At 37.0% G+C, this 14810-nt stretch overlaps 1 protein-coding gene across 1 annotated transcript in view; it reads right to left on the reverse strand.

The window, feature by feature from the left end:
- Positions 1 to 14810, reverse strand: part of TMTC4 (transmembrane O-mannosyltransferase targeting cadherins 4) — a 54178-nt gene that overhangs the window by 34787 nt on the left and 4581 nt on the right. The window contains exons 3-5 of the mRNA XM_066313487.1: positions 12057 to 12172; positions 9805 to 10021; positions 5768 to 5855 (exon numbers count right to left, since the gene is read on the reverse strand). Coding sequence (XP_066169584.1) covers positions 5768 to 5855; positions 9805 to 10021; positions 12057 to 12172 — 421 coding nt within the window. The remainder of the gene's footprint in view (positions 1 to 5767; positions 5856 to 9804; positions 10022 to 12056; positions 12173 to 14810) is intronic.

A 14810-nucleotide genomic window follows, 5' to 3' on the forward strand; every position in this document is an offset into this window, starting at 1 on the left:
AAATGTTTTATAGTGCAGAATTGACTGATCCTAAATTTACGAGCAACATATTGACAGCGCACTTAAACACTAATCCTATTTCAACAGACCTTATTTTCCAGTGTCCTAAATCCACAGGTCAATGAAAACAAACTTCTTAGAAGCGAAGGATATGAAGAAAATGCGACATTTAAACTACCAAGCTTAGTTCTATTGTAAAGCCAAACTAACTCTATCCAAAGTAATTACTACTACACTTAGGCATTCAGCATTTCCTTCAAACCCAGCTTAGCAACTTAAGAGTCTGCCAGGTGACAGCTTGGAGCACTTTAAGGAGTCACCATCTTAAGGTGAAACACAGCAACTGATTTTGTGAAAGCACCTACTCCTCTGAAGGTTGAAGCAAAGTAAGTTATGTTGAGCTCCTGCAGGAAGTTTTAATTTCTAACTGAAAAAGATCACAAGCACTCATATATTCCATTAATGTGCCTTGCCTGTGGGACTGGTGTCTTCCAACTGAACTGCTACAAATATTCTTCTAATCAAGCTCTAAGATTTCCCTGCTCGTGAATTGCCAAGCAAAGGGGGCAGAATTAGCTAGTCTTAAAAGACCAAATAAGAATCCATTGTTAGAATTAAATTAAGCCCAAGATCTCCTTGTGCGTCTCCAAATGTACATACTACTGAGCTCAGCTCAGTGTTTCACTAAATAATGATATTACAGTAGGAAATGCCATTCCTAAACATTTCCAGTCATCTCAAACTCATTACCTGAAGGCCACACTGAAGGAAGCATCTATTCCCTGAATTACAACATCTTGGAGGGAAAGTTAGCATTAATTCTGCCAGAAAAAAGGTCATTGTGTTTCCTCAGCCAACTAAAATAATAAAATTGATAGGTTTTTCACTTACAACTATTCCCTCCCAATGTGTCCAAATATGAACAGTAGGGCACACAGTTGAAAAACCAGGGCCCACATGTTTAACAATGGTAAATACCTCTTGACCAACTGTACATTTGGTAACAAATTCCCCATATCTTAACAATGATCTCTTTCACACAGGAGACTTAAATGTTTCCATTCTGTGGAAAATGTGGGAAAACTTCCATAATATAAACCTCCAATATTCACAGAACTCATCACTACTTTGCATGCTTTATTAAATTGGCAATGAACTAGTAGATGATTAGTTGACATCTACACAGCACAAAACAAAACAGAAACACACAACCAGCACAAAATAATTTTTACACGTCATAGCATATGAGCAAAGAGTTGGTTCTGTATTTAATACCTACACCAATATTATTCACATGGAGCGAGTCATGAACTCCTCATTTTATGTTACTCAGAGATCGCCAATGCAGATGGCAAATACATGCAACTGGATCACTGTCAAAACTGAAGACAAAGGAAGGCAAAAATGAACACTACAGCAGTTTTAAATTGCCTTATGAATTCCCAGAGAAGCTGCATTAAAATTCAACAAAGTTAATAACCCACAATTCCCTTCAGAACATACCTAAACAGTTGTCAGCTCTTGCTGTCTCCAAAGCCTATGCAGTGGATTTGTCCCCACAGTTGTGTTTAAAATAGCAGGACAGAATGAGAACAACAGATTAGTTCCTTGCAATTATAAATGTTATCCTTTCAAAGATGCTAACTTCAAAAATGGTATACTGGGAAAAAGTAACAGAATTGTAGAACTTCAGTAGGACATAATTATAGCCCACATAACTAAATGCCTATACTTTAAAAAAAAAAAAAAAAAAGAAAAAAAAAAAGGTTCAGATTCTGGCTTAAAGAAATTGTCTAGCCAAAAATCCACTGAAACCACAAATAAATCAGGTAAACAAGCTGCAGTATATCTTGAGCTCTACAAAACCCATTATCTTCCTTTGGAAGTTTTCCAGCCTGACACTGATATTTTTCTGATCTCCTCACTGTTTTCACTATTACATATACTTTCCCCATAGTATTTCTAAATCCTCCTCAGACATTTCATGAGCTCCTACTCCTACACACACACACACAAACCCACAAAAAACCTCAAAGAAACCCCACTTTACATTCATTTTCTCAAGTGAAATTAAGTCTCTCACATATGATTTTTGACCCTTTTCTTTAAAGAATGACAATTCATTAACTATTGAAGTTTGTGTCTAAACTATTGAAACACAAACAGATTTTTTGAATTCAGTCACACATAATTTTCACATTGCCTTGCTGCAAGAATAATCAAGTTCATTATTAAAAACTTGGATAATCTGTCTGATAATAGCATTGGGATGCTGCTGGTAGCAAAACAATATATGTTACTGACCCAACCATATCAGTAGCATCACATCAGGATGTTTTTCAATGTTTGTTTTGCTCTGATGCTCATTTAAAGTACATGAAATAAAAACAAACTGGCATCAAACATCTTTTGGTAACCTTATTCAAAAGACAACACAAATGCAATTCACAAGTCTTGATGGTCTTAAGAGTTGTACCCACTTTTAAGTGTTCCAAAAGAGTCACACTACAATGTGTCTATTAGTAACAATTAAACAAAACAAACAAACAAAAAATATCAACCTTCAATAATTCTCCTACTCTTTGTAAAAATTTGGTGAGCTAAGCTCTATATAAATGTGACAGTCAAATTCAGGAACAAAGACACATGAAGTTGACCTATAGTTTAGGGGCACACTTGCCCTTAATATACAAAAAGCCTAGCAGGACAAAAGGAAAAAGGATGTTAGAACAAACTGGCACAATCCACTTTTGTGCAGAATCACCATAAAGCATCTCTATTTTATTAGGAACATAACCCTGATACAGAGGGGGTTTTGGTTGCTTTCTCCCTTTCTCACAAAGACTATTTCACAAAGATAAATTACCTTCTTGGCCTGACCTAGAAAATAGTGTAGTAACAGCTCTTAGCTTGCTCTAGAACTACCAACATCCACTGGCAGTATCAAAGACATTCTGGATCATGAGGATTTGATATCAGAAGGACAGCATCCTTAGAGGAAAAAAAAGTACTTTTCTTTGCTGCTTAGGAGACATTGTCTAAGTCTGCTTTTTAAATTATACGTGCATATATTCAAAATGCATGTTCTTATATTCACAGTGAGACCAACTTACATCTTGGGATTGACTCGCTCAATCTGTGCAGAATCAAATTCAGCTAAAGTCAGATGAAAGTTCTTTACTCCTTATTTAACCTGTTATTTGAGAGTACCTAGAAGAACTGTTCACAAAAGAAGGAAATTCATACCAAGGGTAAAACCTTTTATTTACTTTGCAAACACACTGAAGAGTCATATTCTACGACAGTCACTTTTCCTAAAGCCTTTCATACAAAGAATCACAGGAACAGCTCAGTTTGGAAGGGGCCTCCAGAGATCACTGGGCCCAATCTTTGTGGGAAAGGGAGCCTAGATGAGATCACCTAGAACCCTGTCCAAATGCATCGTGAAAACCTCCAGCCATGGGGACTCTGCCACATCTCTGGGGAGGCTGTTACAGTGATTGATTGTTTGTGCTGTAAAAAAATTCCTTCTTACATCAAGGTGAAACCTTTCCCAGTGCAACTGGCCCTTGTCTTGGTCATGTAGCTCCTTGTGAAGAGAGAGCCCCCATTCTCTTTGTAGCTGCCCTTTACAATCCAGATATGCCCCTTTCCTACACAAGCACTCACATTCAAACAGCTGCAGGTTGGACAAACCTCCCCTCCACAAAGGAAAAAAAAAATTACAATAAGGGCAGCAAGTAAAACTACTTGTTGTCTTTGGTGGGGTTCAGCTGGAGGATAGATGGATACAATAGTGAACAGGACTGTTGTCTGGAGGGGATATGACAAGCTGGAGGAATGGGCCTCATGAAAATCAAACACAACAATTAAGGCCTGGGCAGCAGCTCTGCAGAAAAAGGTCTTGAGTGCTTGGTTGATAAGCTCCTGGCTGATAAGTCAGTAGTGTGCCTTTGCAGCAATCAAGGTGAAAGACTCAAGTATGTAACTTGGGTACAAATTCTTGTGTACAGAGAAAGTCTAAACTTCTTCAAAAAGTTGCTAAGGGAAAAGCAGGCAGTGAAGGTGACAGTAAACACTGAAAACTGACCTGAAAGACAGTGCTGGCAGACTGTAATTTTCCTTGGCAAAATAGCTCAAAAGACACACCTGCTCCCCTATTATGATGTAATTCCCAGTAAAAAAATGAGTAAGGGCTGCTTAATATCTTGTCTTTGCAACATTTTCCTTCTTCTGTATCAATGACACAAATTTCAGCCAAGAATATTATTACATTGACACTGATTTTTAAAGCTATTAAACTGGCATTCACAAGTTGAAGAGCATCCTTAACCAGAATATACATCCTTTATCAATCCCAAGATGTCCTCTACAACAAAATAATCAGATGGTCCTATATTATTGTCTCCAGCAATCACCCTAAGAATTTGGCTCTTGAGTTCTTCAGGCAAAGATTATTACCCCTGCCATACAAGCATAACTGTCTACCTGAGACATTGGAAAAGAGATAAGGCAATATTTTGATTTGTCTATCTTACTCTACCACTAATAGAAGAAACATCATAAGCACAATCATATCCAATAAAATAGGTGAGAAAAGAATGAACAAACAAGCCAGAACCCAAGGCCAATTTTCATCAAGAAATCATCAGCTCAGTTGAAAGAAATTAAACCTACTCAAAGGGAAGAAAAATATATCTGAAGTAAACAGGAATCATCCTAAGTAACATTTGAAATGGCAAGAGAAACTTATGATATCAGCAACAGAAACATGCATAATAGTTCCAAACAATCTAAACTGAACCAGCAGGAGCTGCTCACAGCATCTCACAGCTCACTGTGGATTAGCTCACTCCCCTCAGCCCACACTGAGGTCTCTGTGATGCCTTAAGTATGGTGTTAGGCCAGATCACAAAGTCAGCTCAGGCACCTCTGAAATACCCTGCCAGCTCTGGCTAATCATTACAGGCCATGCCCACTGAACAACAGACACACTCTTCACAGCACAGCTTCTTGGGGGTTCACCAAATGAGTCCTGTATTTTGTCTGGGAGCACATTCAGATACCCAGACTACATGTCCTGCATAGCTTTTCACAGTCTTTCTTGTGTGCTTATTTAACAGAGCCCCCAAGATAATTTCTCCACAACTGTATTTGAACTGCCAACCTGCATTCAGATCAAATAACACCAGAGATCTGAAAGCTCACTTGAAAATACATCTACCAAGAAAATTTTCATCCTAAACACAGCTGTCTTTCAAAAAGTCTGTGAGTAACACTATATTCAGCATAATATGCCAGCACTTGCATATTGCAGGAATTTAGAAGGCTTACTCATAGGAATAATTCTTTGCAATTCATTAAAAATACAAGTAACATTCTGAAAAGTTGACTTCCATTTAAGACATTCCAACATAATGCCATGAAGAGTAGTAAAATATTTAAGCATATACATTTGTAGGTTTATTTCTAAAATATTTATTAAAATACTTCATTAAAACGTCTAAACAATAGAACATTTAGCAAATAAGCCTGGCATAAAATGGACTTTTCTTAAATTAAATTCAGTGTTTAACAAGAATTAGAGACAGCAACCTTTTTAGAATTTCTAACAATAACTAGCTGCTAAAGCAGATTTTAAAAAAAAAAATATTTTTTGAGGGTAAACAAATCAACCTGACATTTTAAATTTTGCTATACTTTACTGAAATGTGCAAAGAGTAAAAATATACACAATAGGTAATTAAGGGGCAAACAGAATGCTTACTTTCTCTAAATGCTTTACAGTAGCCAAGGAATGACAACAAGAAGAACAGGGCACACAGTAGGTCAGCTCTGCCAACAATCCCAGCAACCTTTCAAAAAAAAAAATTTCAAATTACCACATTTTTATTCTTAGAAAACATGAAGTAAAAGAACACATACAAAGTGAAATATATAATAGACTATAACTGTATCACTTTTTTTTCCTTTAATTTGGTTTACTGGATTAATTATATCTAGTTTTAATGATGCATCCTATTTTTTGGGGTATTGCGTAGTATCAACTACATAAATGGTTTGGCTTTGGTTTATGAAAATTTTAGTTTATGGATTTTTTTTAAAAAAACATGAAGGAGGACTTCACTGAATAAATTTTAGGCTCTACACAATTCCATCTGTTTTTTGGATAAAATTGCATTTCAGCTGAACACTTAGAAAACATGAAAATATAAACCAGTTAGGGTTGGAAGTGACTTTAAATACCATCTCCTTCCAACCCCCCTGCCTTTCACTGGACCAGGTTTCTCAGAGCACCATCCAAGCCGTGGACACTTCCAGGGATGGAGCATCTACAACTTTTCTGGGAAGCCTGTGCCAGTGCCTCACGGCCCTCATACTGAAGAAATTCCTCCTAATATCTAACCTAAATCTACTCTCTTTCAATTTGAAGCCATTACATGGCTTGGAAGCCAAACATCCTGAACCACAATTAAATTGGCAGCTCTGCTGAAACACAAATCAAAACTGTTCACTTTCAGAAGACAAGCCAGCCTTCAAATTGCAATCTGAACACTGAGAATGGACAAATAGCTTCCAGCTTGCAGATTCAGGGAAGAAAAAAAAAAAATCTCCCTCTGGCAGTCTTTTGTGTTACATCAACTGGCTGCATTAGAGCAATGTCCAACTGCATGTTGAAACAGAAGTTGTGCTAATGTAAAAGAAAATGAGAAGCACATCCTGGGACCTCTATACTCGAGATCTGTGCCAACCTGTTTAAATCAAATGCAATCTCAGGACTATCTATCTGAAAGTTTTGGTTCAAGGCCCTAAACTGTATTTACAACAACTTGCTAAGACACAGCAAGACACTTTTGGATCTTCAATTCCTAATTACACAAGTGTCAGGATAACACCACAAATTTTTTGTGAAAATCATGACAATGGAGCTGGTAGGGGAGTCTATAGGTCCTGATGTTGGAACCTTACTAGAATATACACCCAGAGCAAGGATCATGGAAATGCCCCTTATTTTTCAGTCTAGCTCTGCTTACTAGACAGCTGAGTTCCGTGTTCTCAGGAGATGTAAAGAAGCGGGGCAGAACAGCTTTAGCTTTTCTTTTTAAAATCACTTTCTGTGATCATATTTCAGGGACAAAAGGAGAAACTACAGTTCTTCTACAGTATACCAGTTGTCCCATTTTGTGTGTTGAACAGAAAGAGGAAAGTAAAAAGAGCATTTTTGGTATCAGGGTAACATGATGGAGCAACTATTTCTAAATAACATCAGAGAAAGAGAAGTGTAGAGGCATGAGAGTACGACTGATTCCACTGAAGAGACTCTCTCATTTTTACCCTCAGCTTCACTTGAGCACTGCAAAAGAAGAAACTGTTGGGACTCCTAAATTCAGTTCAGAACTTCTTGATTTATCTACCACTGTGCACCTAACTTCTCTGCTGCTTCTTCTTCTTCTATCATACTAAGGAATTATGAGAATTAACTCAATAGCTGTGGAGTACTTTGAAAGGTGAAAATAATGAAGTGTCATTCTGCTTCAGGAGCCGCTCTTCCTAATGAGATAAAAGTTAAGGTGAGCTGACACAATTTCGAAAATAAATGTCCACTTGTTACAGCAAAGAGATTAAGGAGCTAATAACACACATGGGCTCAGATGACTCCAATAGCAAAATGTCACCTAAAATGCAAGATAAGGCATATATATTCTGGCAAGAAGGCAAACAAGGGAAAAAAACCAAACTAGTTTTAAATTAGTATCAGATATAGTCTTATGTCCGTGATTCATTTAGCATTTCATCACTGAAGTGGCACAAAGAATAGGCCTTTTTTAGAGCAGAAAACTATAGCACAAGAGTATTTACTTGTAGGTAGAAAAATTATAGCATTTTCCTAACATAGGTACTGAAAGCATAACACACTGCAATATCTGTTTTACATGACAGTTTGTTTCACTGCGTAAACCAAAACCTAAAGCAGCAAACAGACGGATTCTTCACAATTTTATGTCAAAATATGTCATCTCATTTCAAAACCAGGATGTCGGATACTTAAAACTCACAGGTTTAAAATCATAAGGAACACTTTTTAAGAGATGCTGCCAGACACACATTCATCCTAGAACTGTAGCAGTATAATGACTTTTTCACTGGAGCAAGATTTATTATTCACCATGTAAATGATTAGAGGCTTTTGTTCATTCCTGGATTTTAGATGATATATAAGCGTGTTACTTTTCCCCCCCTCTTCTTCCACTGTTTGCCTGAAACATTTGCAAGGCTTCAAATATGCAAGCAGACCACATCACTTGTAATTTATTTAACATGGCAAAGGGCTTATTACTATTCTCATGCTGATTTAAATATGTTCTTAGAGTCAAATGGAATGAAGAATAAATTTATGGATATTGATAAAGGGGTCAATAATAGGTCTACTACAAAGTTAAGACTCAAATGAGATTTCTCTTTACATGTCAGAACATCAAAAGAACTGAAGACTTGTTTCACTTTACTCTGACATCTAAAACTGATTGTGGAGAACGAATATGAGGGACCCTTCTGACACAGTGCACTCTCACAAAGAATTTATTGTGCAGGCGAGTGAACACCAGAGAATGATTGTCAAGATGTTTTAGCCACACTACCAGAAAAGGTGCCAAATTACTAATGCATAACTTTGCACCATCTCTAGGTCTTCAATACATGCAAGGTCTCCAGTCAGCTGAGAGAAGAGATTTCAATAACTTTTTCCTCACCAATCATGTGCAGAGCAAATGCAAGAAGCCAAAACCATGGCATACTGTGAATAAATGAAAAATCAGTGCCACATATGTAGAATGTACACTGTAGGATTCACTGTTCATTGCTAGGACAAAATCAAAACTAAAGCTAAGACTATTTCTGTAGCTCAGATCTTCCAAATTCTAACAAAAAACCCCCAAAATTTTCCTTTTTGTGATAATTTTATATTTCATTTATTCATTACCACAAGATCAAGAAATCAGTGATGACATTCAGCAACCCCACTAGCATAAGGCCATAAGATTTTCTTAAGTATGAGCACAAAAGAGCTTTTTAAGAACACCATCTTCTCTTCACAGAATTCCCATGCAAGAACTTTGCTTTGGTCAGATATTTTAACTGATTGCTATACATGTGCCATGCTTCTATTCTGCATCTTTAGAAGTTTGCTTTTGCCTGCACTATCAAGGGCCCATTACTGTCAAATTTGTGTTCCCCACGTACATAATTACAGACTGCGATTAAAAAAAATCCTTTAATCTTCTCCTTCATATTAAAAATACAGACCCAGTTTGAGCTCTCATGAAACAGGATGATTTCTAGCCCTTTAATCACTTTCATGGCTCTTCTGAGCACTCTCCATTTTTTCCAGTGTTGTCCTTGCAGCATGGATACAAAACTGAATACAGAATTCTAAGTCACATACAAAGTTCATAGAGTGCCCTTAGTCTGATTTTAAAACTCTTCGTTTTTTTTATCAATGCAAATGGAAATGAAAAGTAATTAGGGAAGTCCAAGAGGTAGGGAAACTCTGTAGCATAGTGCTATCCTCCTTTAGTGATTGTACTTGAATGATTTATCTTCCTTAATAAGGTCTAGCTCAGTGGAATTACAAGCCTTGGATGTACTAACCACAATATTTGATTGTTCTATTAAGACATGTGCCAAGAGAAGTGTTAAGAATATATAAAATCAATCTGTAGAGTATAAGGCTATGCCAGAATTAATTAGTCAAGATGCTCAAGAACTTCTAAAATAAAAATCTCGAGATAATTATTCAATACTTACACACTCGGTGTGCACTGGATGTACAGCAAAGAGCAAAGCAGCAAGAAGAGAGGACTTTGGAGCCAGGTTTAGCCGTCTTCCTTTATTACTGAATTGCAATCCACCCAACAATATGGAAAACACATCAACCATCAGCACTGAGATAGTACAATGCAGTATTATATTGATGACATGGAAACCAACTGGATAGAAGCCTCCAGCAAAAAGGTAATTAATTCTGTATAGAAACAAAAATATTAAGGCTAGGAATTACAACAGTGGTTAGAAAAATACAAATAGAAAAACTAAACAGCCCCATAGCAGACATAGGCACACAAAAATAAAGTGGACATCTCAGTACATGTGATGTTACCATTTAGCCACCACAACAGGATAGGAACAATATCCCAGTCTTTAGGCCAAGGTATTCATAAGGAATATCACATGGATACAGTGTCTATCCTATCCAAACACGTGCCTTAGTACCATTATGTTAATCATTCCTATAGTTACTTAGAACTGGCTTTTGGCCAACAATGTAACTTCAGTGTTGTAACACAGGAGTATCCTGGGGATAAATAACCCAGCCCACTGAGGGATACCCCTGGGCTTAAGAGCAGCCAACTTGATGAAATTATGTCAATTAAATCCACACAGTGAGGAAACTAATGTGCACTGGAACTATGATTTCCACTGACATATTCTCTGAAAGAGGTCCTAAGCATGTGGGTACAATCAATATCCCCCCAGAAGGTAGTCAGTACATCTTGGTAACTGATTTGTGAGACTGGTTAGAGACACATTTCATAAAAGTATTAGAATCAGAAGGAGGAATTAGGGAAAATTCAGTTTAAACCCCTATTCAAGATAGGCTCTGCAGTAAAATGGAGGCTGAGAAGAAAAGGGGGAAAACACTGTGCTATTATTCATATGCTTTTATCAGTAGGTGAGGTACACAGAAATTTAGTTTGAATAGGGCATTTTACACTATTCTTTTGGTTAATCTGCATCTGGCATAAACAAAACCTATTAAAAACATAACCTATTATAAATATGATACACATAAAGGTTGGAGCTTAGGGAAATTAAGGAAACCCATTTCTTACTTGTGAAAATAGCATTTTATGGACCATCTCCAAGGCTCATCTACATTTTCAGATATAGTAATGATTGTATCCTAGTTCACTCTTTAAACAAACGAGAATGTTATTAGAGATGGAGTATACTACAGAGACAAGAGAAGAAAAGAAAAGAAAGGAAAAAAGAAAAAAAAAAAAAAAGGTAAAGTATGTTCTGTGTAGTGCATTGAAGACTTCAATAGGTTTAGGACTCTGACATGTTCTACTCAGTTTACTCAGTTCCTTATTTTTCTTGATGAAAATGTGAAGAAAGCCCAATAGACAGTGAAACCCACAGTGCTAAAACACTGACACTGCCCTAAAGGGTCAAAGTTTTTGCTTGAATATAAGGACTAAGAGTGGAAACACTTCTGCACTTACTTAGTCCCTGGCCCAGAATGGGCAACTTCAGAATGAGCACCAAGTCCCCACTGATACCACTGAGTCACAAGGGGAGAATAAAAAAAATTAAGACTGAGTACTAAAATATTCTCTGCATTACTGTGCCAGATTTCTACATTGTCTACTGTTTGTTCAAATCTTTGTGCAGAAAACATGAGCTAAGCATCTACAGAAGTAACCCTCTTAAATCTTTAGCTATTTAACAAAACCAGCAAGTTATATATAGGCAGACATTTCATTAGATTCTCAGACACTAGAGTTAGAATATTGGAATGAAGAGGTGGAAAGACTACACAGTGAGCTGATGGAAAAAGGCCACACTACCTTGGTGCTATTTATAAGATAAACCATTTGACAAGTCAGCAGGTAAGCAGAGAACAAAAACTACAATAGCAGCGTAAGTAAGTGGCAGCATGGCCAAGTGAAGGGAACATACACTTCCTAGTTCCTTGATGATGTGACATAGTACCACACCACTCCTAGTACCAGGTATAGAAGACCATTAAGACAAAAATCTCTGAAAAGCAGAAATACAGAATGTCAAAATAATTACTATTTTGGGAAAGAAACCCCTGGAAAATTAAAACACCATTTGAGATTAAGGTAGTGAACTCAAAAATTGTATTCTGGAAAGGTATCCAACTACCCTCCAGCTAGTTTGTTCTTGCCTTTTCTGTTGCTTCTCCCCTGAATTCAATTGAGTCAATACAGGTTAAAAAATATTCGGACCTCAAGCAAAAATACAAGTCTCACCTGAAAGTTAGGACAGTTAGCGGTCGATAAGACTTATGACTGGTATTGCTGCTGAGTTTGCTACCCCAAAAGTCATGATACCACAGGTCACCAAGTGGGGTTTCTGCCCTGAGGTCCTACAAGAAAACAAATTATCAGATTCTTAAAATTCTTCGTTTGTTCAAAACAGCTAAACCACAAGCTAGTACAAGCTCACACTAAGGTGGACATAGGAGGAGTTTTGTTGGCTCACTACTGACATTCAACCCATGGTACCTAAGTTTGCAATGAAGGTACATCTTGAATGCCTGCTATTATAAAGGCCATGATCCTGGATTCTGTAAGTAGGCATAACTACATGAAATTTAGAGCTATATTCACATCAGTTTATAATCTGGTCAATAGCTGAGATATGAAATACATAAATCTCCTTACCTTATAATTTTGTAAAAAGCCTTTGATTTTAGGTGTAGGTTATCTTACAGAGAAGGCCAACTACAAACTGCTACATTTTTTACCAGTGCAGTAGCATAACCAGTAACAAAAGCATGAAATCAAGGGAACTAAAGGTAGGAAACAACAGTTAGCTCTTTTTGAAGTCTTGCTTTGCACAGGACTATTCAAATAGTTGACATTGTTTTAACTCTTAATACATGAAATCAAGAATCAACATCTCTATATATCGTTCTAAAAGATTAAAAGACAGAATGGTAATGAATTATTTTACTCTGGGGTGCAATAGGAGCTTATAAAAAAAGACTGCAAAGAAAAAGGCTTGCTTGCTCTTCCCTTTTATGTCAAAGCCATGCTGATAATAAAAAACCCAAATAATGTAGGCTATTAAATGGAAAGCATACACTTTGGAGGAAAACAAGGATCTTGCTAGCATCGGCCTCACTATTCTATGAGGACAAGCTTAGAAGTTCAAACTAACATATTCTTGCCCTTCTTCTGCTTCCCTGGTGCAATTAAATACCAATTTATGCTACGGCAAGGTTCATGCAGGTTAGACACTTGAGACAGAACCTAACAACAAAACTCTACTAGTCAGTATTACTCCTGCAATCAACAAGTTACTCTACCCCCACCTTCTGCCTTAGAATTATTTGAGACCAAGGAACCAAAGGAAGTGGACAGGACACTGCAAACAGAATTAAGTAGACAAATAGGCTTGCTAACCCCATGAAAGGTCTTATCAACCCTGGTGCACCCTGTCTTATTATTCCTAGAACTCCACCTACTTACAAGATTCCCACATTGCAATTCCCTTGGTTTATTAATTCCAATAATGAATATTGCTCCAATGTTGCTACCATCTCACTTGCTTCTATAGTATCTTGAGCACTTCTGTGGTCTCCAGTACGTTCCCTCTCATCCTTAGCTAGTATTTTTGTCTTGCACATACTCCCAAACTACAGCCAAATTGCTGGACCCTAATGACTGGCTGCTGCTAAACTGAACTTAAAATAACTAATTTTTTCTTGCTTCTTTAACAAGAATATTCTTAATATATTCTGACTTTCATCCATCCAAAAGTACAAATTTATAAAAAAAAATCCAGGAAGAGTTCTATTTCTATCACTTGATCAAATTTGGCCAGTATTAGACAACTGATAAAAAAAATTAGGAAGGGGAAATAGGCTAAAGTTCCTAGCATATAGTGAAATGAACTAAAGTATTCTCTAATAGATTACTAATCAATACACATAAAAGAGAGCAGGGCTGAAACTGTAGTCTGAAAAAACCTAGACTGCAGCTGTCAAATAAAGCACTCTCAGGGAAATTCTTAAGAAATCAAGACTCACAGGGGATCCTACTTGGGCTTAAGAATTACCAAGGTGAAAAATTTCTTCATGCTCTCACAGATGTTTCTACTGCCAAGTAATAGCTAGAAATTTCTTTCTTCTCCCAGAACTGCAATTTTAGCCTTAGGCACCTAAATTCCTGTTCCTTTCTTCATTGGTATGTGCAAACCCTAAAGGTCATAATTTGACTCTCAGAGCAGGAACACACTCAACCAGCAGCTCACTAAATCAATAAAGCCAGCTTTTCCACGGGCAAGCTGGGACAGGGATGTACACCAAAATCTACTGAAGTCTTTGTACTCTGCAGGGGACAGTTGTCAGAGGGTGGTGTGGCCCTGGGAGTGTTTTTCCAACCACCAGCACTGCTCCTTATGTACATAAGGTCTAAGAAAGACATACTTTTATAAATGTTAGTACTGAAGAAGAAAAGTATGTCTTCCTTGGCACAGATAGTCTTCAATAACTTGAGATGGGAAATGTACAAGGCTTGATTTCTCGTTCCGCTACAATCAGGGTTCTTTTGTCTTCCATCGGAAGAATGCAGGAAAAGCTGAATGCATGGAATTACTTAGTGATTAGATTACACTTTCATACGACCCAGATATCTTCAATCATGTATCTTGCCCTTGTATCCAAGTTCTGTGAGAAAGTTTCTTACAGAAATTCTCCTACTTAGCGAACTTACCCTAAAATAGGAACAGTTTGCTCTGAGAGACACAGCTGTTCAAAAGCTACATATGATTTTCTCTTTAAAAACCAAAAGTAGCTATCAAATAATCTCTAAATATTTGATTAGCAGCAGCTTACAGACAGCAGAGTTCAAGATTTGAAGAAAGGTCAGTTTTTCTATATAAAGGCTTATGGAAATGACATATTGTGTCTGAAGTTCTGCTTAATCCAACTGTTTGTCTTGCCAAGTTAGTAAATAAATAAAGACAAAAGCCACTGTTGTTTACCAGTTAAAATGCTG

Source organism: Sylvia atricapilla, chromosome 2 (genome assembly GCF_009819655.1).
Source record: "Sylvia atricapilla isolate bSylAtr1 chromosome 2, bSylAtr1.pri, whole genome shotgun sequence".
NCBI lineage: Eukaryota > Metazoa > Chordata > Aves > Passeriformes > Sylviidae > Sylvia > Sylvia atricapilla.